Consider the following 25,941-nt stretch of genomic DNA (forward strand, 5'->3'; position numbering starts at 1 on the left):
GATATTTAAGAGCGAGGCTGCTTGATGGTAAACTAAATATTTTGCCATGTTCCTTTCAAATGGATGATGATTCTATGATGTTCTACTGCTTAACACAATACTCAGGAGTCCTAATGGGAAGATATTTTAGAATTAAGCTGGAAAAATGGGTGAAAGGTTATTTTTAATGCAAACTCTAAAGGGACAGGCAAAAACACTTCAAAGAAATGTTTATCTGTTCTCTCTTTATGAAATGTATGCATGTATTCATGCACAAATACGTGAGCACTTAATGCAGGGAACCAAACGGAGTAGCTTCTGCCCGTCAGGAAGCTGAAGTTTAGTGGAGGAGACAGATCAAACAGTAGGGCAGACCTACTTTAAATTGGGTGGCCCTTGACATCTGATGGATGAGAAGGTGATTTCTATGCAAAGAGTAGAGGGGAGACTTTCAAATAGGGGGAATAACTGGCAAAAAGGTCTTTAGGCAGGACAAAAAGCTTGGTGTGTTCAAGGAATCAACAATCAGGTGAATGATAAGCCAGGTGGAAAGTGAAACACACAGGCGAAGCCCATACTCAAGTGAGGCCTTTTGTATTACATTATGGCAAAGATTTTGGATTTTATTATAGGTGCGGTGAGAATCCACTGAAGAATTTTTAAGCAGAGAAGTAGCATAATCTAATTTGTTTCAAAAGAACCCTTTTGTTGCTGTACGAGGTACACGGGAGGAGGCAGAGCTGGAGATACCAAGCAGGCCAGTGAATGAATGTCTGAAGCTCAGACCTCAAGATGATGGGGATACGGGACCAGGAGTTTCAATTAGATCTTAACCTGCCGCCGCACGACAATCTCCCTGTGGGAAGGGACTTGCATTTCTGAATTCCTTGTTGTCTGTTTTAAGTTGAGAGATACCAGAGCATATTTGCATGCTGACAGGAGTGACCCGATAGAAAACTCTGGAAGGTAAAGATGCCAACTTCCTTGAGAAACTGCTCATGTAGAGAGATTCACTTTGAGAGGAGAAAGGATGCTTCCTCCATTGTATCAGGAGGAAAGGAAAAGATGGGAATAGACTGGTTGGTGTGCAACTTGGGGCGGGGCGGGGGCTTCACCTGTGCTGGGGTGAGGGCTGAGGCAAGGCCACTGGCTAGTAGTGGGTGAGCCCACTCAGGACGCCCGAGAGGCGTGGGGCACAGCTGCGGCAGAGGGAGGGGAGCGGCCACTGGAGATAAAGCAGCCTGGCCACTGACAGATCAAGGTGCTCGCTGAGTCCCCCACATCGACGCTGAACTCTCCGAGGATAAGACAATAAGGAGCAAGGTGTAAACATTCACAGTGATCGGACCTTCTTGAAAAATCCAATTACTTTTTTATTATAGATATGTAGGTAAATATACTATCATGGTATATTTACCACACTATCATGCTATCAAAAACTTTTTGAAAAATAATATTTTAGCCAGAATCCAAACATATTAGCAATATTGTGGTATTACTGTATAACCCAGGACTGCTGATCTTTACCTGCCACCAGACTGTGAGTCCGAGGGAAGAGATTTGTATTTTGGAATCCTCTGAGCAACAGCAGTTGCCTTGAATGCCTGGTTACCTGCTTAGAATTGATTCCAACCAGAAAAATAATTTCAAGTTGAAATAAAAAGAGTTATGAGAAGCTTCAGCTCTAAATCACTGGAAGAGACACAAATTTCTTTTAACTGAAAGATACTGACACTTACTTTATCAATTCTCGTCCTTCAGAACTAATAAAATATTCAACCAGCCACTGGCAAGCATCAAAACTTTTTGAAAGTAATGCTTCAATAGTGGCAATCCATTCTTCAGTGTCAACCCTTTAAAAAAGCAAAGACAGCAATGTTAGACAGCCCAGCAAATAACTCCATGGAGTGTCGCTCATTTTTTTTAATTAAAAAAAAATTTTTTTGGGGGGGTGGGGTGGGGTGGAGGATAAGTTATGTACTCAATGACTGCTGGACTAATATGGATAGTCAGTTCAAGCCCCATATCTGGATATGACTTTTCCCAATTTCTAAAGGCATATAGCATTTATGCCTTACATCACAGTTCTTTCTTTTTCTGTTTTGTCCATCTTTCCTACTGAATTAGAAATACCTTAAAAATAGGAACCCATATTTTAATCATCTGGGTGTATTAGGTAGTTGCCTTCAACTACCTAAAACAATGTTTTGAATTTTTAAGTGTTTGAATTTATAAATTCAACTTTAATTAACGCCTTTTGTCACAACAGACTATCAAAACGTGTCACCTCTTACCTGAGTTTTTTCTTTGTCCGTAGATAAGTTTGAAAAAGGAACTGAATGGCAAGCTGTAAGCTCACCTTTGCCATGCAAGGATAGTACGGATGCTTCAATTTAGTCTACAAGAGAGGGAGAAAAAAGACAGGCTATTTTTCACAGAAGTTTTATAGATTATTATGCATTGTTATGAACTGAATAATGAGATATAAATAAAATAAAGTTAAATACTAGTATGAAAAATCCAGCCAGTTCATAATAGAAAATGTTGCAGTTAAATTTTAAAAAGATTAAGAAAAGATATCTCCTTCATTTCTTTTATGAAGCTTTCTCAAAACAGAGCCTTTAGACCACAGGGTGTTAATTAAGCTACCAACAGACTAAGAAAGTCTTCCCCTTATTGGCAAACTGTGATCATGGTCCTCAAGAAAAAGAGGCACTTAGAAGCTGATCTTGAGTCTGGTAACATCTGATTACGAATTGGGAATAATTAATCTCCTCATAGCCCAATATCCGTTTACATCACCTATGGCTACTCTTAAATTTTTTATAAAATATAACAAGAGCAGTTAAAAAAGCCAGTAAGTAGAAACCCACACTCATTCACAATCTGCATTATACATTCTGAATACTGCCTGTATTTTAATATCACCCATTAAGTGACACATTTGTGGGAATTCTTTTGGCATTTAATTTAAATGCTAAGAATTGAGAATGAGGGTGAGTCACTGAATTAAAGCATTTAACTATGATCCTTTCTAATTTGTTTAGTAACAATCCAACTAGTACTTACAGCATTCAATGATGCTAAAGACAAAACAAAACTGAAATAATCACTACTGTACACATCTCTATTCTTCATAAACTTGAGGTTTTCATCTCTCACCATCTATAAAAGAAAACTGGTAATTATTTTTAAGAAACAGGGTGAATTATTCAATATGTAGAAGACATTTTTACTGATATGTTAGGTAAAATGGGTTCATAAAAACACTTCTCTCAAGCCTTGAAATTTTTTAAAAGGAGAGAGGAAAAACTTCCTTTCAAAGATAAGAAGTTGTAAAAAGGTGAATTATGATTCATTAAACCAAATTCTTCTGGGAAATTCAGGAAGACCATCATGTGAAGGACAAGTGAATTCTAACCTGTTACTCTGAGTGGAAAGGGACAATCAGAGCTTTCCCAAGTACAACCAACTCCATGCTCTCTGTGTATCAGATGCTCAATTCTCTCTCTCTCTCTCTCAATCAAAGACTCCATACTTTTCTTAAATTTTTTGATTCTGGCTACTTAGCTTTTGATGACTTAGTGTATGAAGTCTGGACTGGGCAGTTGGACAGTCTGAATTTAAATCCTGGCTCTGTGACATTGGCAGACCATTTCTCTTTTCTAAGCCTTCTCTTCTTTTCATCTGAAAAATGGGAATAAAACCTGGTACTCCACGAGAGTGTTTTAAGAATTAGGGATTTGTTTAAGCATGCAGCACAGAGTAGGTATTCAATAACTAACGGTCATCACTATTATATTAGTTTTACCCAAAGGTTATGAACCTTATTTTTCTCTCCAGATTCAATAAGTTAATTTCAGCAATGTGTTTCTGCACTGCCCACTCCCTCCCCCTTGTTTTTTTTTTTTTTAAGATGTTGGGGGTAGGAGTTTATTAATTAATTAATTTATTTTTGCTGTGTTGGGTCTTCGTTTCTGTGAGAGGGCTTTCTCTAGTTGTGGCAAGTGGGGGCCACTCTTCATCGCAGTGCGCGGGCCTCTCACTATCGCAGCCTCTCGTTGCAGAGCACAGGCTCCAGACGCGCAGGCTCAGTAGTTGTGGCTCACGGGCCTAGTTGCTCTGCGGCATGTGGGATCCTCCCAGACCAGGGCTCGAACCCGTGTCCCCTGCATTAGCAGGCAGATTCTCAACCACTGTGCCACCAGGGAAGCCCCCCTCCCCCTTGTTTATGTGGGGCATCACACAGCAGGTCAGTGACAGCCCTGGCCAATCTTGAGTCTGTCGCCACCTCTGTGACAAGGTGGGTCAGAAGACGTGGCGCTAGAGGTACAACTACGTCCACAAGAAGGCTGGCAGGAGTAGTTCTGGACCCATGAGATAGACTTTGACATTTACCTGGATTTTACCCCTTAGAACTTTTTATACAGTTCTTACCTGGTATATGCGAACAGGCATCTTCTCCACAAATAGTCCTTTCTTCTCGCCCTTTTTAACCAGCTTGGTTAGAATAGAGAGCCGGTCATTGTTAGGCCTATGGGGCCGAGGAGATGACTGAGGTGAAATTTCTGGTGAAGATGGTGCTGACCTAAGAGATGGAATCAGAAAAGTGTTTGTCTAGAATAAAATAGCTATTGTTTTAGTAGTTTGCTACAACCGGACAAACTTAACATAAACAGGGTATTAGACTTAAACTGTATACTTTCCTGATCTAATGTATTAAAATGCAAATTCACAGAAAACAGGACCTTTAAAAAAACTTTTCAGACAGTGCTGGTATAGTATTGGGTTGGCCAAAAGGTTGGTTCGTTTTTTTTCCGTTAAGACGCCTTTAGTAGCACTTAGTTGTCTTTAACTTCATTCAGAACAATTTTATTAGACTGTATGTGACAGCTGTCAGATCAGAGTGCATTAAAAAAAAGACTTATCAAAATTGATGAATTTTTGTGTAGCCATTTTAATATTTAAGATGGAAGAAACAAAGCAACATTTTTGGCAAATTATGCTTTATTATTTCAAGAAAGGTAAAAAAAGAAACTGAAATGCAAAAAAAAGATTTGTGCAGTGTATGGAGAAGGTGCTGTGACTGATCGAACATGTCAAAAGTGGTTTGCGAAGTTTCATGCTGGAAATTTCTCACTGGACAATGCTCCACGGTTGGGGAGACCAGTTGCAGTTGACAGCAATCCAATCGAGACATTAATTGAGAACAATCAACATTCTACCACGCGGGAGATAGCCGACATGCTCAAAATATCCAAATCAAGCACTGAAAATCATTTGCACCAGCTGGGTTATGTGAATTGCTTTGATGTTTGGGTTCCACGTAAGTTAAGCGAAAAAAACCGTTCTTGACCATATTTCCACAAGCGATTCTCTACTTAAATGTAATGAAAATGTTCCATTTTTAAAACAAATTGTGATGGGTGATGAAAAGTGGATACTGTACAATAACGTGGAAAGGAAGAGATCGTGGGGCAAGCGAAATGAACCAGCACCAACCACACCAAAGGATGGTGGTCTTCATCCAAAGAAGGTGATGTTGTGTATATGGTGGGATTGAAAGGGAGTCCTCTATTATGAGCTCCTTCCGGAAAACCAAATGATTAATTCCAACAAATACTGCTCCCAATTAGACCAACTGAAAGCAGCACTCGACAAAAAGCATCTAGAATTAGTCAACATAAAATGCATAATCTTCCATCAGGATAACACAAGACTGCATGTTTCTTTGATGACCAGGCAAAAACTGTTACAGCTTGGCTGGGAAGTTTTGATTCATCCGCCGTATTCACCAGACTTTGCACCTTTGGATTTCCATTTATTTTGTTTTTTACAAAATTCTCTTAATGGAAAAAATTTCAATTTCCTGGAAGACTGTAAAAGGCTCCAGAGTTCTTTGCTCAAAAAGATTAAACGTTTTGGGAAGATAGAATTATGAATTTGCCTGAAAAATGGTGGAAGATAGTGGGACAAAAGGGTGAATACATTATTCAATAAAGTTCTTGGTGAAAATAAAAAATTTGTCTTTTATTTTTACTTAAAAACTGAAGGCACTTTTTGGCCAACCCAAAACTATGCTCTGGACATAATAAACGAGATTTAAAAAAAAATCTCAATTCTAGAATGACATAATTTCTATGCACGTTTCTGAAAACAAAATAACTTCTTGCCAAGGAAATAATGACCAGGTAGCAGCAAGAAGAAAGAAAAGGGGTAGAGGGATTTACTTATTTTCTTTTTAGATTTATCTCTAGCTTAGCTAATTACCCTTAAATCCCAAACAGCATACTCTGAAGATCACGGTATCACCTACTGCAATCACACAGCAAATTACACAGAGGAGAAACTCACAGAGAGAGATCCTCAGCTTCCTGCCGCACAACGCTGACTCGACTTTTCTTTGGTAACACAGGGGAGTTCTGATCAGACACCCTTTGGTAGAAGAGCATATAGGCATTCCAGTATCTTCGGCGTACATCAGTATATGGGTTCGCTTTGTAACGAGACAATAAGAAAAATCTCTTTGTAAATAAAAAAGGTGCTTTTTTTTTGTCTTGACAATCTATAACAAAGGACCCACAAATCCAGCAAGTAATTACTTACTAAATTTGTTAAATGGAAAGCGTAAGTGAAGTGTGTGTCTTTTTAGAGCACTGCTTAAAATCACTCCAAAGGTGATGCAGAGGGGCAGGGAGTAAGGAGTTGGATGGTAGCAGAGTAGGGGAAAGAAGGTAAACATTCCGAGGCGTGTGGAAATTTAATCAAAAGGCAAGTAACATTTAAAAATAAGTTCTGTGGCATAGGATGGGATTATAATTGGCCTCACTTAAACATTTCTGCATAGAAGAGCCAAATTCAGGTAAATTTTGGCAATGACACTATGTTCAGCTAATAAAGGTTACTACCATTAGATGCATGACTACCATGGTCTGGTGTCAAAATCTAATATTGTGGATCTCATACAGGTGGAAAAATTTAAATGCCCCTAGAGTATTTCAAAATCAGGTTTCAAAAATGTCAAGGTCTCTGAAAAATATTTCTTCTTCAAATAGCAAATTCTGATGGGATTCTGTGATGTACTTTTCCTTGTATTTTTTCTTCTGAGGGTAGAGTTGTGGAAAGATTCCTTTACCACACTGCATAACAAATAAGGTTTTAAAAACACAGGTGCTAGAAATGTCTTCTCCATTAATCACACCTCTACATAAGTGAAAAGGAAATTTGAAAATTTTAGTGGACTACTACTTCTGAAACTATTTTTAAGGTTGAAATTCTTTCAAGTTGTTCTTTAATATTGATTTCTTCCATTTAACTCATCCCCCATTCCAGGGCTGTTGTAAGGAATTATTTAAAAAGAATTCTGTAAGCAGCTTGAACCTTTTCACCCTGGCTATCAAGGAGTTCGTGGATCTACATGGCTAGAGCAGTAGTATGTAAAAAAAAATAAAATCTTTTCTATTTTTTATATAAAAAATACTGTTTCCAATTTAATAGAAAACTATAAATTAAGAAAATAAAACTAATGGAAAATATACATTTGCAAATACTTACTTTGATCATAAACTTTTGGTCTATATTCTCCTCCAAAGCATTCGTACTCTAGGGTCTCATCATTTAGGTCAAATTCTTCTATAACTGTGTCATTAAATTTATACCACTTTCCTTTTCCACATCCCCTAGAGCACAGATTTGATAAAACAAATATTATGAGGTTACAAATCAAACATCCCCATCCCCAGCATTTATCTCTATGTATTGTCTACAAATATAGCAGGTAATTACCATTTGAAAACACCTAAGAAAAATATAGCAACAGTTACTTCAATTTCTTAAACAACTTTTCAAATTGAAGGGATAAAACAATTGCAACAAGTTGTAAAAATCCAATATGAAATAAGATCAAAGAACAATGAGAAAGCTTCTTTGCAATGTAATGATAAGTGTGGATGACAAAGTAGGGCAGGGAGAGCAGAGAAGAGATACAGGGGGGCAGGGGGAGCGGAGGAGGGATACAGGAGGGCAGAGAATGCATAGAAAAGATATAGGAGGATACGGGTAGCAGAGGAGACGTACAGCAGGGCAGGGAACGGAGGAGAGACTACTGGAAGGGTGGAGTGAGGGAGATGTACAAGAACCCCTTACCGCCTGTCCTTGATGAAGGAATAGTAGTGGCCTGCATGTGCCTGCCCACTATGTACAATGACACCGACAAGTTCGTAGTTTTCTGTGAGGGCAACTTTTTTTCGTGGAGATCCTCCACCTCCCTGATCCATATTTCGCCCGTTTTCACCAACTTCCGAAGATGAATCTTGGCGAGCCATTCCTGAAACTGTGTAAGGCTCCATGTTTAGCATCCAGGGAAACTATTTAAAAAGCAAAAAGAGCACATTAGTGTTGGTTAGTAACATATAGGGTCACACCCAATTAAGTCTGTACAAAGAAGAGGGATGTGTTTTCCTAATTTAAGCTAGGACTACCCTCCAATTCAAGTACACAATTTCAGAATGGCTCACAAGTCTAGGAAGGTTTAAGCAGTCTCTTGCTTGAGCATTAAGGAAAGGATTTCACTTCACAGCTGTCACTAGGATGCCTTCTAGAAATGAGGGCTACTGTCTAGAGATCTGCCGGTACCACTAGCAGCAGCTGCTTAAGACGAGGGGCTGTGCACTTCTCAGAACGCTGAGACCACGGCCTTTCACAGTTTAGATGAAATTTGAAAATATAAAAAGGAAACAATAAAGGGAGAACAGTAATAATGGTTATTAAAAAACCAAGAAAAAAAATAAGTTACCCTTATCTGTTCATCATATTTAATGGAGCGTCCACTCTCCCAGTCAAATCCAAATCTCATCAGGTGGATGACCAAGACACTAGGTAACGACTTAATACAGGTCCTTTTCACTGTTGTTCTCTAAAGAGAAGCAAAACCCAATTATCTCCATGGAGACAATAAAATAACAAAGTAAGTAATATGAAGGTCACAGATTTCTACAGGGCTTTCCCACCTCTGTGAACACAAGTCATGACACAATTTAATGGCAGTAACAATAGGAGCTTAATACTGATGTTACATAAAACATAAAGACAAAGTCCATGAATAACAAATTAATCTTGTGTTTTGAAAAGGGCAAATGTAATACCTTTTCTTTACACTTTTCACAGTAATATGCATTACTTCCCTCTAGAACTTCTCCTCTAACAAACTGGTCCAAAGAAATTTCCAAACTCTGACAGGAAGTAACTCCTAGATTGAGAGCCATGAAAGCTTCCTCACGCTCATATCTGCTTAGGAGATAATAGAAACACCATATCAGCAATGGAATTTAAAAATCTTGAAATTACCACAATACTTGAGATTGAACACAGAACTATTGATACATTCCTAATCACTATAATTAACACACACCTTCTCATCCTTCTAAAAGTATACTAAATAAAAATGCCAATTTTTGACCACTTAGAATTGCTTAAAATTATGAATTTCAACAAAGAAATTTTAGAAATGGAAATTAATTCCCTGGAAATTTCCTCAAAGAAATTTAATTCAATAAACATTTATAGATCCGTTAGGAGATATATCTGCAAACCTCTCAATGAATAAAAAATTTACAACAGTCTAGAAGAATCATTTAAAGATGACGGTGATTATTTTTTGATATCAGTGTTATCTTCACTAACCTGTGAGGACAGTCTTTACAGATCTTCTGATCAGAATAGATGCCCTGAAAAGTATTCTTAAAAATTTGGTCTCTCCCCATTTTCTGTTGAAATAAAAAGTTAAAATTTTAGTTGATGCCTCTAGAACTTTTAGGTTATTTATACAGAATTTTACTTAGACCTGAGCTAAAGCACAGATCTTAATTTAACCAACAAAATAAAACAAGTCAGCTTGGTAGTTTAAGTTGGGAACTAATGAAAGAATTATAACCCATGAGACCCGATGCCAGAGTAATGCAAATGATCAGAAAAGGAAGAGGAGCGCCGTCAGCCACGCTGATGACAGGATTCAGAAGGATTCAGATGACCCATGATGATCCCGAATCCTTCTCCCCTTGCCACAATTACCAAGCTAGGAGTAACTCTCCATGATCTTTTCTTTTTTCTTGTGGATAGAATGCTACAAATTTATAAGTTATTTTTATTTAATTTATTTTTTTGACTGCGCTGTGCAGGTTTCGGTATCTTAGTTCCCCAACCAGGGATTAAACCTGTGCCCCGTGCAGTGGAAGTGTGGAGTCCTAACCACTGGACTGCCAGGGAAGTCCCTATAGGTTATTTTTTTTTCCCCAGTTGCGCCGGGTCTTAGTTGCGGCAGGTGGGCTCCTTAGTTGTGGTTCACTGGCTCCTTAGTTGCGGATCGCCGGCTCCTTAGCTGTGGCAATGCGAACTCTTAGTTGCAGCATGCATGTAGGATCTAGTTCCCCGACCAGGGATTGAACCCATGCCCCCTGCAGCAGAAGTGTGAAGTCCTAACCACTGGACCACGAGGGAAGTCTCTATGAGTTATTTTTTAAAAAAGAAATGGATAACTTGTGCCTACTGAGAGGAGAGGCAAATGCTGGCAGTGATGGGAGGCTGTCTGTATCTTAGAAGGCAATACCACTTAGGAAGTTTGTGACACATTTTCCTGGGTAGAGGTAGAAAGCTTTGGGTCGCACAACCACAAACAACTTTTGAACCTGGTCCTTTTGTACCCTTTGACAAAGCTCTGCACGGGGCCATCAGTTCACTGGTGACAGCAACACTCCTCCGAGGCCAGGTTACTTCCATGCGGACACAGAGCGTGTAGCTATAAATGGTTATCATTATGGGGTATAGGTTAAGAGTTACATACTTTATCAAGTGTCAGATGAATTAAGAAGAAAATAAATCTATAATCTATAGTGTTCTGTATATGTTTTGATATTCAAACCCAGAAGAAATGAATGACTGTTGTGGTATTAAAGACGATCACTTTGGACTTCCCTGGTGGCGCAGTGGTTAAGAGCCCGCCTGCCGATGCAGGGGACACAGGTTTGTGCCCCGGTCCGGGAAGATCCCACATGCTGCGGAGCGGCTGGGCCCGTGAGCCGTGGCCGCTGAGCCTGCGCGTCCGGAGCCTGTGCTCCGCAGAGGGAGAGGCCACAACAGTGAGAGGCCCGCGTACCGCAAAAAAAAAAAAAAAAAAAAAAAAAAGACTATCACTTTCTGATTTGTCAGTTTCATAGTAATCCCAAATCCTAAACCACTGTTCTCATGTTATAGAGTTTGAGGGAGTTAAGAGGGAAAATGAAACTTTTTCTACCTTGAGATATTCATCCATCTGATCGATGAGACTGGTGAAGAATTCATATGCATCCTGTTGTTCTCTCACATAAAGTTCTTTGTTCCACATCTTGAAAATCTATGTAACAAGAATTAAATATGTCGTTACAGGAAAAGTAGCAATTTCTGAATATGGTAGAAAAGGAAAATGAAAGAGTCCTTAAATGCTTCTAAAAACCAAGTTTACTATTAGGGTATAAAAGTTTTTACTGACGTGAGATTAGCTTGCATTCAGCCATCTAATGTTTTTCCTCGGTCCCTTTATACTAAGTCTATGAAACCATAGAGGGTGAGATCTAAGGCCAGGGAACAGAGTTTCTCTCTTAGAAACTAACCAACCTATAGGGGAAAATATAAGGTAAAACACAGTAAAGCAATGCTTTAGAAGAATGTTCTTTATTTAGAGGTATTAGTGAAATTGGCATAAATTCAGAGGAATAATTTGAACAAATATTTCAAACAGCTAAATAAGAATGGGAAATAGTCAAAACATTTAAGATTAGCAAAACCCTAGAAATTATAAGTGACTATTCTCAACATTCTAATCACTTGACTCAAGCTCCAATGCCAATAAGAATGGTATAGACATTTCTTTTATAGGTTCTTGGCAATGGGATTGGTCTAGGGTCAATAAACAAGACACTAGAGGAAGAATGCAGCCACACTCCAAATACCTAACACCCTTCAATCTAAAGAGTTACTGGGTAAAATACCTTCCAAAAGTTCTCAGGTACATAGTACTGCAGCTTGCTTTCCATCAAATGCCCAAAGAGAGACTGCACTTGGTAGAATACACTATCGTCTGGATTGTCCGTGTCATCATCCACTGAAAGTAATGACTAAAAAGAAATGAACTGTATTAAATTAGAAATATTCAACTGCTTTCAGAAAATCTTGACTTCTGTATGTGTGAGTACCCACTGCTCCTTCAGAATGGTATGTATGTTTGTATATGGCTATAACTCTGCATATGTTTAGCTTCAATGCTTCCTAGCTGGTGTAATCATGAATAAATCATCTCTTTGAGCTTCTGTTCGATTATGAAAAACTGGAACTAGTAATGCCAGGATCTCTATAAGAAATAAGTGTGACATGATGACACATAGAATATTCTCAAAACTATTTCATAGCTTTGCTATATCACAAGCACTAATAGATTATTATAGAATGCTAATGATAGAGTCTAAATATTTCTAAAATACCAAAAGTGTTAGTAGCTTTATGGAATACAATTTGAGAATAATTGAGGAGTTCAAAAATCACATTAAGTCAAATCCATCTGTCAAACAGGCAGCATATTACCTCAGCAGATAGACAAAAATATGTGACTATGAACAATGTTGTCTATACAGATTTCAGAAGCTACTAGAGAATCTCTAATTATGTCCAGTTTAGTAGACCCCAAAATGCAATATATGCATATGGAACAGTTCTCAAGCAATGTACACATACATCATTTATGATACTAAACAGGAAAGAGGAAGAAAATCACCTCCGGGAGACCAGGTTGCATATACAGCTGCTGGAAGACTGCATTCATGTAACATGTAGCGCCACCATTCCTCAGTCCCACAAACCCTGAGCTGGACCTGCTATCCACTGGGGGAAGGTACTAGGAAAGAGAGGAGCAGAAATAGAGAGAGAGAATTAGTATCTCTGCCACCAGCACATTTCCTTACAGCTTTATGAGATGTCTGAGAGGAAAAGAGAGATACAGATTTATCCATTCAGTGTGTTACGAGTTATGGTAGCAAACTTATGTTCATGAAGTACCTCTGCAGATGCAATACAATTCTAAAACTACTATCTCAATGTTTCCTTTTAGTTCCTAAAGTACCTCACATATATACGAAGCATGTATCTATACATCCACTATGTAGTCCTGCATTTAGTCACTTGATTATCATTCGACAAACATTTCTTAAGAGCACAATGTGCCAGGCATTGTGCCAGGGACATGAGAGAAAGCAGAAATGTATTTAGTGCTTGATCTCAAGGAGCTTACATTATAGTAGGGTATACATTAATTAAATAAAAATACTGCTATGTATTTACAAACTGAGGTAGTAATCTGAAAAGTAGGAAAGGTTCTATGAAGTGTTTACTATAAGAATCCTAACCTGTCTGGATAGTCAAGGAAGGCTCATATTCCTTCCCTTCCTTTTTTTTTTTTTTTTTCGGTATGTGGGCCTCTCACTGTTGTGGCCTCTCCAGTTGCAGAGCACAGGCTCCAGACGCACAGGCTCAGCGGCCATGGCTCACGGGCCCAGCCGCTCTGCGGCATGTGGGATCCTCTCGGACCGGGGCACGAACCCGCGTCTCCTGCATCGGCAGGCGGACTCTTAACCACTGCACCACCAGGGAAGCCCCTTCCTTTCCTTTTTTGAGAAGGTAACGTTCTATTGAACTTCCTCTAATAAGCATGCCATTAAATAAGTACGTAAACACCCTAGCATTTCACTTAAGGATGATCTGTAACAATGTAGATTCTAGTACAGTATTTTTCTAGGTAGAAATCATCTAGAAAAGGCATCTTGGATACAAGTTCAACACGGCACTTCAATGGATATTGTAATGACACACTCCGAAATGCTATTACAGAAGACTCTTGGTTCTAATCCTATGACCAGAATCATGTTATCTGCATATATCAAGTACGTGTAACCGTGAAATAACTAACCAACTGACAAAACCCTGGAGGTCTTCTGGACTGAAAGGAATTGCTAAATATCACATACTTTTCATTAACATTCAACATGCACTTAGAGCAGGGTGATTTCTAAGATCTAATTAACAGTGTAATTTATTTGTAGTCCAAAGCACAGACTAAAAAAAAAAGTTATAAAATAAGAAAAACTGGTGTATAACAGTGCTAAAAATGTAAGTATTTATATGACAAATATTTTCACTATGCTGATATAATCCCTGACTTACTAAGATTGTCATTTTAATCTGATTATTAAATAAATGCATGTAAAACTTAAAGCATAGGGCTTCCCTGGTGGTGCAGTGGTTGAGAATCTGCCTGCTAATGCAGGGGACACGGGTTCAAGCCCTGGTCTGGGAGGATCCCACATGCCGCAGAGTGGCTAGGCCTGCGAGCCACTGCTACTGAGCCTGCACGTCTAGAGCCTGTGCTCCCCAACAACAGAGGCTGCGTTAGTGAGAGGCCCGCGCACCGCGATGAAGAGTGCCCCCCACTTGCCACAACTAGAGAAAGCCCTCTCACAGAAACAAAGACCCAACACAGCCATAAATAAATAAATAAATAAATAAATTTTAAAAAAACCCTTAAAGCATAGCATAAAGTAAGCATTATAAACTAAACAGTTCATACCAAAATAGTTCCCAATTTACGCATTCACATTCCACTTTGCAAGTGCTCTTTCCTCTACTTAGAACACCTGTTCTCACTTCTTTTCCTGCCTAACTTGTATGTTCCACAGTACTCAGCTCAGGCATCCAAAGGGATAAGACTGCCTCTTTATGATGTTAGTGGAGAATGCTTTAAAAGCATCCTCCCACTCCTGGTCTGGTGTTCCAGGGCATCTGCAGCTTGCTTCCCTCTTGCAGATCCCAACATATACAAAGCTGTCCATGGCTTCTCATGTCTGGAATGACCTTCCCACCTTGCTTCAACTGGCTCATCACTCTTAAGGGCTCTATTTTAACTTCCATCATTTCTAAGAAGCTTACTAAAACACCACCATCTGGTGTTGAAGTGCCTCTCTGTTAGTAGAGCATTCAGAACATACCTCAGTCTTAGTGCTGGGTTCTATCTTCATTTCTGAGCTCCAAAAGCCAACAACACCTTAGCGCATAGTAAACTCAATAAATCTTAGTTGAATTTAAATGAACATAGACTACACTGTGACAGAACCAATGTTTTCTGGAATTTGTAGCTCTAGTGCCTGGCACTGTGCCATGCATAGTTCCTCAAAAAATAGACTGAAATGCTACTTTTTACTGAGAGTAATTATCAACTGACTTGAAAATCTCTCCTCTTTTTTAATCAAAAGGGTACCATTTAGTAATATATTAGTGTATTAGTGTAATACACTATAGATTATAGTTGATTTGAGTACGTGAATTTGATAAGCAAAAGAATAACACTGACTTTCTTTGTGACTAGGATAATGCAAACATAGTTTTAAAATACTATGTTTAAGAGAGCATTCTAAAAAAATTAAGTGCATTGAGGTCTAGAAAACTTACATCAAACTCCTTGGTAAGAGCAGGATCAGGTTGATGATGCATAGAAAGTAGTTCTTTTGTAATAATTTGAAGATTTGAAGGTGAGCTATCAGCCAGCATTACAAGGACTTCGTAGGCTGCCAATCGGCTATTCACTGTACTACATCTAAAAACAAACGACACAAGTCAATTTCAACAGTGAATAATTTACTTAAGTCGCTCATTAAACTAAATCAACATTTGAAATGAAAATATAAGAGCTGCAATTCCTAAAACAGGGTTAAGTCAGGTCTGATGGCACAACCTAGTAATCTAGTGGGAGGTGCTTACTTAACAAAGGAAGAGACCATGAATACAGGAGGGATGATTACGGTTTAGAGCTAAGTATCTTCTTGGCCTGATGATAAAGTAGCAAATCTTTCAATTATGACTCCAGATTATTATCTAAGGGATGGATCAGCAAGAATAGAGAACAGAGAGTCTGAAAACTTTACCAAAAACACAACATGGAAATAACTATCTTTCAATTAAAGTAGGTAGAAAGAAAGGTTTTTGTAGATACTGCCCTGAAATTCAAATATCTACATGGCAGAAAGCTATACAAATCAGAATAGATGCCCATAAACATTTGCTGTGCACCTGCAGATAAAAAATTCCTCAAGGACACTAATCAACTTTCTATCTATGAAACTGTGGAGACAGAAATAGTTTGCCAAGTCAATTTGTTTAAAGTGACAATGAGAGATAACAGGCAAGCATTCTGCAGGAAACCAAAGGCTTCTTTACTGCTCATCTTTAGTAGTAATCATTTAGGGGATGGACAGTAATTTCTCACAGTCACCTAAGCCAACCGTGCATTTGTTAGGAGATCACAGGTTAGGAAGGATACACAGAAAAGAGGACATCCAACCTTTGAGAGAAACACTTATGGAGTGGAGTGTGGGAGGTGTGTTTAAGAAGGGGTTGAAGGGCATGGAGATCAGAACTGCATCAGGCACTGAGGACAAGAGCCATGGAGCTGGCGCTGCCCTTTGCTTCTTACCTGCATTTCTGGGTTGCAAGGGACAGGTAAAGAATGAATAGAAGGTACCATATATACAGGTTAAACATCAAGAAGTTCTTTTGTTGGTGTGATATAAGAATAGCATTACTTGTGAAAAGACTTTCTGTGTATTTTAAATCTCTTTCTGGCTTTCGTGTTTAGGTGGGAAAAGGCTGGGAGTCACTGTGATCAATGAACACCGTTCAGTACACTGGATGAAACAAAATGTTTCCTTTTCTATTCAAGGCACTGTATGTGATTAAAAAAACACAACTCCTCATTGACAGATGTATTACTTTTAATAATTACAAATGGAAGAATTCATGAAAAAAATTTCAGCAAAACGGCTGAAAATTTATTTTCTCTGTTCACTGAAAACTGAAATACTCACGTGTTTCTACTGCTTTAATAAAAGACTCATACAGAGCTAGCACCAAATCTTCCAGAACAAGACTAGGGCAGAGGTAAGAATGGGAGTGACAGTGTGAGGGACACCCCAAGAGTTTTAATAAAGGTTTATTACCTAAAACAGATTTTGCTAATAAGGAATCTCTAGATAGAGAAATATTCATACATGGTAAGATACCTCTTAAGATTCCATAAAATACTGCTTATTATGCCTTGCCCATTTCAATAACCACAGAAATTGTATGGGAATTTTTTTCACTGGTTAAATACCAAATCCTCAGTTTCTTCAGGATTACCCAATTAACTCTGGTTTTCGTGAGAAAAGAATGAGGTTAAGTTAGATTCAGAGTAAATAAGATGGCAGCTTGTAGCTGCCTCTTCCTATTTCCAAGAGTACAAACATCACCCATGAAGGGTCAACATTACAAAAGATCTTTCAAATTTCTACCCATAAAAACTAATATAAAATTTGACTCTAAAATTACCACTGTAATAAATCACTAGCAGTTTTAATTATAAGGACACAGTCAATACACAGTCAGCAAATCACAAGGTTCATGCACTAAAGCACCTATGCTTTTCTCCTAGCAGAAAGAAACCCTCAAGACCCAGAGCCTATTTATCTTTACTTTGGAAGCAATTCTTACAACCTCAGTTTCTCTTGGAATTTGTTACTGACCACCTTAACCACATTATTACTTATTCTTCCATCTTGATGATAATAATAGTACCAGCTCAGCGATTACTATGTGCCAGGCAGGCTTTATCCTAAGCCCCCTTACATGCATTTCTTTACACAGTGGATAATGTCTTACAAGCTACACACACTCACAAGATGGAAGACAAACTCCAAGTTAAGAAAATCTTTTTTGGACTAAAGTTTCGAATTAGAATTTTTACCAAAACTGAACACAACGTGCATTTTCCATACTTTGGATGAAAGTCCTGTTGACTGATGGCGGCACTGCCAGCTGGAGAATGACTATTTAAAATAATTCTAGAAGCTCGGAAAAGGAAGTCATCTAACAATGGTTTAATGAGTGATGAACCTGGAATAGAGCATAATATTCATGTTGAGGATGAACACATATTTTAATTCAAAGATCTTGTCTTGCACTTTCATATCAGAGCAGCAAAGGCACCTGAGGCCACCCAAAGGCAAGGCCTTCAATTTAACTTGACGCTCATTTTCTGAGCACTTATAATACATGGCAAAGATCTGTGAGGCAGAGGAGTGGGGATGGGTGGGAGAGTCGGGACAGGATGCAAAGATAGACAAGTGAAGGAACCTTCCTTTATGAGCTTACAATAGAGTGAAAGGAGTTAGGCTTTCACTTTAGAAACACAAATGCCAAGAACATCACAAGGCAGACGGTTTGAGTGAATAATTAACTTTTACTTTGGGCATAGGGGAATCCACGTAAAAGTTTTTAAAACTTTAAAAATCTTTAGGTAAAAATGATGTGCCCATCTCACCCTGGTTTAGAATCACTCTTTTCTATGTATCCCCAATAGCCAAGAAGATTTTTATAGAACTCAGTTTGTGTGAAAAAAGTGATAATTAACATTTTGATTTGTCTTCTGAATATAATTTATAATACCAGATATGGTTTTACAAGTTATATGTGTATCCCACCATCCAGGGGTGGTGGTTGGGGGCTGCCTCTCCAGACAAGAATTATCCTTAAAAGAGGTAAGACATACAACGGACTGTATTTTATAAAGTATGTAACAGTAAAAAGATAAGAGAAAAACCTACTTTGATTTATAATTTTTATTTGTTACTAAGTTATGTGAGCCAGCTATTTTGAATGCTATAAAATTCTCTATATGGTTTAATGACACAGATAAAATACACCTTAAATTTGTTAGCCCCTAAAATTCCAGACAATACCTTATTGTCTGAGGGTCCATTTTCTATGGAACATTTAGCACCTTATCTTATTTTCCCAATTTCACACAACACTATGGCAATAACTGAGAACTGAGGTTCTCTGTCACATGATAAGATGAAGTAATAATTACCAAGCATTTCCTTTTCTGCCCCACAGAGTGAAAGAAGGGTCTTGATGAGCCGTAAGTGTCCTGCCAATAAGATGTTATCTGCTTCACTGGTCTCACATTCAGCTGTGCGATTAGGTTCAAAGTTATCCAGCCAAGTAATCTCATCTTCGAGCATGGTAGCTGGGCTGATTCTTAACTGCTCCATTTCTGAAGCTAAGATGGAAAAACAAAACAAAACGACCTCTCATCCTGAAGAAAGAAGGATTTCTTTTCATGGAGTCAAAATCCTGAATTAAAGTAAGCAGAGACAAGTCTCAATCTTCTACTTCACAGATTTAAAAAAACTGTCATTAATGAACAGCAGCTGCCCACAGGACTATGAAGGCTCACACACGTCCGTTCCTTCCCTCCCTCCCTCCCTCTGTCACAAATCAAACGGTACTGAGTGCCTCCTCTGTGTAGGTCACGGTGCTGACGCTGGGGGTACGAGATGGAAGGGACACTCCTTGTTCCGAAGAAGCTCCTGTTTGGTGGTGTTAGCAGATGTCCCAGGGAAGAAACCCTTCTAGAGAAGGAAGGGGTCGAGGGGTGAGAGGAGAGCCGTCACTCCCACCGTGTTACCTATGCCAGGGGAGGGGGGAGCCCTGTGAGGGAGAGAGGGGTCCGCAGCGCAGCAGCAGAATCCATGTTTCCAGACGATGAGCCAACCTCCAGAGAACCACTCTTTTGTATTAAGCATTCCACTTTCCCCTCCAAAGAAGGATTGAAAATGAGATTCCATGTTGGAAGCGGGGATTAGGGAGGAGAGCAGGAGTAATCATGCTCTTCCCACTGCACTGCAGGCACAGGCAGGCAAGGCCCCACAGAGTGAGGTGGAAGGGGATACTTCAGGCGACACTGTGCATCCTTGTTTCCTCATTTATGAAATGGGGCTAACACCTACGTGGCAGGGTGCTGTGTATACAGTGTCTAGTATAGGCACTGGCATACAGAAAATGCTCCAAAAATGGCAAATATTGCTTGTTTCAAGACATATTCCCTCCCTGCCCTCAACATCCCATTAAGGGATCTTGGATCCCTTACTTATGGCTCAATGGCACAGCAAAGGCCTACACTAATAACTTGTTCATGCATTCTGAGGATGTATGTGTCTCATACAACTCATGAGTCCAGTTCTCAAGCAGCAAAGCAGAATACCCTCTCAAAGTCCAAGCCAGAGAACAAACCTTCACTGGCTGCTGCCCAACTTAACATTGAAGGCCTAGTTGAAAAATGCAGTACTAGGCTAGGCTGTTTGATGGACATGTAGTCCATCCACTTCTCTAGATAGTACAGAATCAAGACACATAGACTATATCATCTCAGGCTCCAACAAAACCAATTTCACTGCCCTGCTCAGAGCACCATGTCCTCAGCTTCTGAGAGACACTTATGAAACCCAGGAAGGCATCTGCCTTAGAGATGCTGCTGAGGCTTCTTAGTCACTCTGTCTTTATGTGTCCATTACATGAAGACCTTTGTGTGAAGTTTCTTTTAGGTTTGAGTGCTGGGGAAAAGATCTGTTTCTTTTGAAACCATTCATTTGAAACAGACACCATTCTGTTTCTTCCTCTAGGGTACTGCGAACAAACAAACAAATGAGGTTTCCTTTCTACCTTGGTCCTCCTCAAAACCTAATTCTGACTGTGTGGGGCTTTTCAGCCTGCACATACACAAGGTATTTTTTTTTTCTTACCTCCTGGTCTTGACATTCTTTTCCAATTAACATTTTTGTTGATCCTGACTTTCATTTTATTTATTTCCTATAGGCAGAAGCAAATCTTTCCTATAAGCTTTGTGTAAAGAACAAGGAATAAACTAACAAACTCTTGACCGGAACAACTGAAATTTGCATAGAGGACTCCAACAAACCTTTGCATTATATAAGAGTAAGTACAGATGATTAAAATCTAAACACTCTAAGAGTTTGTAACAATGATATTGCACTCAACAATTACCTGACTTCTATCACTCACTTCTATTACTATCAACATATCTCAACAGAGATTCCCTCTTTCCCTCAAACCTTAAAAACTGTCAGAATTGACTATAACGGAAAGATTCTTCTTAATAGTTCTGTATCAGTGTAATTAAAATACGAGCCTTTGACGATTTTTAAAATCAACAAATCTTCTAACACATTAATGGTTGGGTATATAATAGCAGAAGAGATAACTGGTACATGGGTTTACATGCTATTTCCAAGAAAATAAAATTCAACTTCAAATAATAATTTTAATGTTATTTATATCTGAGATACATTAAGTCAGATTTAGAAATGTCTGTCTTTCTTTTCTAGTCCTTCCCAACCCCTCCCCCCAACATAAATCAAAGTTAGACGTCTACTTACTTGTCAGATCATCTAATAATTGGCACCTCAGATCAAAATACTCCATGCACTGGGATAACAGTCTAAAAAACAGATTTCAGTTATTAAAAAAAAGGCTGATTTGAAAATAAAAAAATATTTTCCTTGTAAGAGTAAGTTCATAAAACAACTGAATAAGAGAATTTTCCTAAGCATAAAATAACTACTTTACATCAATTCGACTTCAGTATTTTAGCAAGACACACACTAGCGATTTTACTTATACAGATATAGTATAGGAATAATAGTGTAAAGAGAGAAAACTTACTAAATCTATCACATTATGTAATGATGTACACACTGACTGCATACATAATGCATTGATTAATTTGTTCAAATATCAACTGATACACATTAAGCACTTACTATATGCTTGGATCTGTTTTAGGGGAACAGTGAACAAAGGAGACAGACAACAGATGAAAAATACATACATATGTCAACTGGTAATAAGTGCTAAGAAGCAAAATAAAGTGGATAAGAGAAGAAAAAGCTAAATTCTTTTATCTAGGATGATCAATGAAGCTTTTTCTGCAATTACAGAAGTGAAGAGCACAAGTTTTAAAGTCAGGCGGACCTTACTTTTAATCCTGGCTCCACTACTTACAGCTGGGTGTCCAGGGACAATTTATTTCAGTTGTCTCAGTTTTCTGATTTCTAAAATGCTTACTAGAGCACTAGAAATAAACGTGCACACATATACACAAACATAAAGGGCTCAAGAATGCACTAATGATGAGACTACATAGTGAACCAAGAATTATGATTATTAAAAAAGTGGGGATAATAAAACTGCCAAACTCATTTGGCCATTGTGAGGATTAAATGATAAATGTATGCAAAGAATTTAGCATACTGTGTGGCACATAATCAGCCCGTGATAACTGCAATTATCATCACTACTATTATTATGGGAAAATATGTACCAAACTTGGGCATTAAAAAGTTGTGAAATGCAATTTTCAAATTATAAAAACACATAATTAAAAGACCCAATATTGTGTAAAATTAAATGCTTTACATTCAAGAGCTTCTCTGAGAGTGTATGTTAAAAAATTCATTTAACGCTTTCTGTTTCTTTCCCAAAGTTTAGAAGAATTTAATAACAAATCAAACCGTTAATGGTTAGTTATGTTAAATAATCTGACTCTTACAACAAGTAGAAGCACAACAGCTTACTACTTAAAAAATGGCTTACACATTTAAACTAAAGAATCACTGATCTAACTAGTTAATAAAAGGATTATCTGATTTTAGGAAACTTTTAACTAGGAAAAATTGGAATACTAAAGTAAAAAATGTACAAGGGCAAAAAAAGAAGTTTCTATAACTTTTAATCCACATGTCTTTATCAGGGAAAAATCATTCTCTGAAATTCTGGCTTTACATCACTAAAGACTTACTTTTCATGACCAGAAATACACAGCTAATGTCTATCTAATTTAGGTTAAATCTTAATGGTCAACTGCAAGTTTGTATAGCTAATGTCTATCTAATTTAGGTTAAATCTTAATGGTCAACTGCAAGTTTGTAAGTTTTAGTTAAACTGTAATTTTAAGTTTTAGTTAAATTTTTAAGTTTTATAAATCACTCACAATGATCTAATCTCAGAAACAAAAATCTTAACTTCTTTGTTATTTATAAATTTATAACATTAAAATAGGCTAGATGCTTCAAAATAATATTTAAGTTGAGACTTAGACATGTGGGCCAGGAACCTCCATACATGAGAGTGCGTGAGAACATAATCAAGGTTGAAACAAACATTTAATCCTGAAATGAAGACCTGCAAACTGATAATATAACTCAGTTCAAAAAAATTCTGAAGATTATGTAACTTACAATTAGAAAATATAGGTATTAAAAAAAAAAGTCAGGGACAGATTGGAGAAGAAATCACAAGGAAAATTAGAAAATCTCTTGTGACAAATAAAAATGAAAACACAACATACCAAAAGTTATGGGATGTAGCTTTTGAAAACAGTGCTACTAGGGAAGTTTATTCCTGTATGTGCTTACATTAAAAAGGAAGAACGATCTCAAATCAACAACCTAATTTTACACCTTAAAGAACTAGGAAAAGAAGAACAAATCAAATCTAAAGCTAGTAGAAGGAAGAAAATATTAAGAATCAGAGTGAAGATAAATAGAGAATAGGAAGACAATACACAAAATCTACAAAAGCAAAAGCTGGTTCTTTGAAAAGATTAATAAAATGACTCAGAAAAAAAGAGAGAAGACTCAAATTAATAAAATCAGAAATGAGTGAGGACACTACTACCAATTACAAGACAGTATAGGAGCAAGTGTATACCAAACAAATTGGATAACCCAGACGAAATGGACAAATTCCTAGAAACATAACACTTTGGAAGACTAAATCAGGAAGAAATAGTGATTGCTTGCTATCACTAGCAAGAAGATTGAATCAATCAAATACCTCCCAGCAAAGAAAAGCCCTGGACCAGATGGCTTCACTGGTGAGTATTACCCAACATTTAAAGAAGAATCAATACCAACCCTTCTCAAACTCTTTCCAAAAAACTGAAGAGGAGGGTACACTTCCAGCAAACCTAACTCAACAGTACATTTAAAGGATTTAACACCATGAACAAGTGAGACTGATACCTGGAATGCAAGGATGGTTCAAAGTACGAAAATCAATCAATGAATATACTACATTAACAGAATGAAGGAAAAAAACCCATGATCACCTCAACTGACAGAAAAAAACTGACAAAATTTAATGCCCTTTCATGATAAAACACTAAACAAACCAGGAGAGTAAGAAAACTACTTCAATCCAATAAAGGCCATATATGAAAGCCCCACAGCTACTATCATGCTCAATGGTGAAAGACTGGAAGCTTTCCCCCACAATCAGGAACAAGGACCCTACTTTTACTACTTCTACTTAACATAGTATTACAAGTTCTAAGCAGAGCAATTAGGCAAGAATAAGAAATAAAAGACATCTAAATTGGAAAGACAGAAATAAAATGATCTGTTTGCAGATGACATCATTTTATATATGGAAAACCCTAAAGAGTTCACAAAAAAACTGTTAGAATAATCGAATTCAGCAAAGTTACAAAGATACAAAATCTGTACATAAAAATCAGTTTCATTGAACAAAGAATATGAAAAACGAAAGGCAATTCCACTTATAATAGCAACAAAAGAATAAAATACTTAGGAATCAACTAAACCAAGGGAGCAAAAGACTTGTACAGTGAAAACTACAAACAATGCTGAAAGAAACGAAAGAACCTGGAGGGGTGGGATAGGGAGGGTGGGAGGGAGACGCAAAAGGGAGGGGATATGGGAACATATGTATATGTATAACTGATTAAATTTGTTATAAAGCAAAAAATAAAAAAAGAAAAAAAAAACAAAAGAAAAAAAAAGAAGAAACGAAAGAAGACTTAAATAAATATAAAGATATCTTATGCTTATGGATCAGAAGACAATCTTCTTAAGATGCCAATATCCAAAATGATCTACAGATTCAACGCAATCTCTATTAAAATATCAATGATGTCTTTCACAGAAACAGAAAAACCCATCCTGAAATTCATATGGAATCTCAAGGGGACCCCCAAATAGCCAAAACAATTCTGAGAGAGAAGAACAAAATTAGAGGACTCACACTTCCTGACCTCAAACTTACTACAATGCTACAGCAATCAAAACAGGGAGGTACTGGCATAAAGCCAGACATACAGATCAAGGAATAGGAATAAAGAGCTCAGAAATAAACATGTATGCATGCATCTATGTATGTGTGTAAATATACTATATATATATATATATATATATTTTCAAATGATTTTCAAGAGAGATGTCAAAACCATTCAGTGGGGAAAGGACAGTCTTCAAAAAATGGTGCTGAGATAACTGTATATCCACATGGAAAAGAATAAAGTTGGACCCTTACTTCACATCATACATAAAACAACTCAAAGAGGACCAAAAACCTAAATGTCACAGCTAAACCAATAAAACCCTGAAAAAAGCCAGGGGAGAGGGCTTCCCTGGTGGCACAGTGGTTGAGAATCTGCCTGCCGATGCAGGGGGCCACGGGTTTGTGCCCCGGTCCGGGAAGATCCCACATGCCACGGAGCGGCTGGGCCCATGAGCCATGGCCGCTGAGCTTGCGCGTCCAGAGCCTGTGCTCTGCAACGGGAGAGGCCACAACAGTGAGAGGCCCGCGTACCGCAAAAAAAAAAAAAAGCCAGGGGATCGAAACTTCATGACATTGGATCTGTCAGTGATTTCTTGGATATGACACCAGAAGCCCAGGCAACAAGATAAAACAGATAAACTGGACTTCATTAAAATTAAATACTTTTGCATATCACAGGACACTATCAAGAGAGTGAAAGAAATCCCACAGAATGGGAGAAAATGTTTGCAAATCATGTATATGATAAGGGATTAATATCCAGAATATATAAAGAACAACAAAAAATAGACAACCTAACTTAAAAATGAGGAAAAGGGGGACTTCCCTGGTGATCCAGTGGTAAAGAATCCGTCTTCCAATGCAGGGGATGCTGGTTTGATCCCTGGTCAGGGAACTAAGATCCCACACGCCACA

General features: G+C 37.9%; 1 protein-coding gene across 4 annotated transcripts in view; it reads right to left on the reverse strand.

Annotated features, from left to right (window-relative positions):
• Positions 1–25,941, reverse strand: part of USP24 (ubiquitin specific peptidase 24) — a 149,917-nt gene that overhangs the window by 25,214 nt on the left and 98,762 nt on the right. For 3 of the 4 annotated variants that reach the window (XM_082615335.1, XM_082615336.1, XM_082615333.1), the window contains exons 39-55: positions 21,324–21,385; positions 18,956–19,147; positions 17,862–17,979; positions 15,502–15,646; positions 12,779–12,898; positions 12,000–12,125; positions 11,267–11,365; positions 9,661–9,743; positions 9,123–9,267; positions 8,774–8,893; positions 8,125–8,345; positions 7,534–7,658; positions 6,334–6,475; positions 4,417–4,567; positions 3,049–3,144; positions 2,274–2,377; positions 1,719–1,832 (exon numbers count right to left, since the gene is read on the reverse strand). In XM_082615335.1, coding sequence (XP_082471461.1) covers positions 1,719–1,832; positions 2,274–2,377; positions 3,049–3,144; positions 4,417–4,567; positions 6,334–6,475; positions 7,534–7,658; positions 8,125–8,345; positions 8,774–8,893; positions 9,123–9,267; positions 9,661–9,743; positions 11,267–11,365; positions 12,000–12,125; positions 12,779–12,898; positions 15,502–15,646; positions 17,862–17,979; positions 18,956–19,147; positions 21,324–21,385 — 2,163 coding nt within the window. The remainder of the gene's footprint in view (positions 1–1,718; positions 1,833–2,273; positions 2,378–3,048; positions 3,145–4,416; positions 4,568–6,333; positions 6,476–7,533; positions 7,659–8,124; positions 8,346–8,773; positions 8,894–9,122; positions 9,268–9,660; positions 9,744–11,266; positions 11,366–11,999; positions 12,126–12,778; positions 12,899–15,501; positions 15,647–17,861; positions 17,980–18,955; positions 19,148–21,323; positions 21,386–25,941) is intronic. The other variant, XM_082615334.1, reaches the window with a different exon arrangement.

The sequence above is a fragment of the Mesoplodon mirus genome (assembly GCF_964341445.2).
Source record: "Mesoplodon mirus genome assembly, chromosome: 3".
Lineage (NCBI taxonomy): Eukaryota > Metazoa > Chordata > Mammalia > Artiodactyla > Ziphiidae > Mesoplodon > Mesoplodon mirus.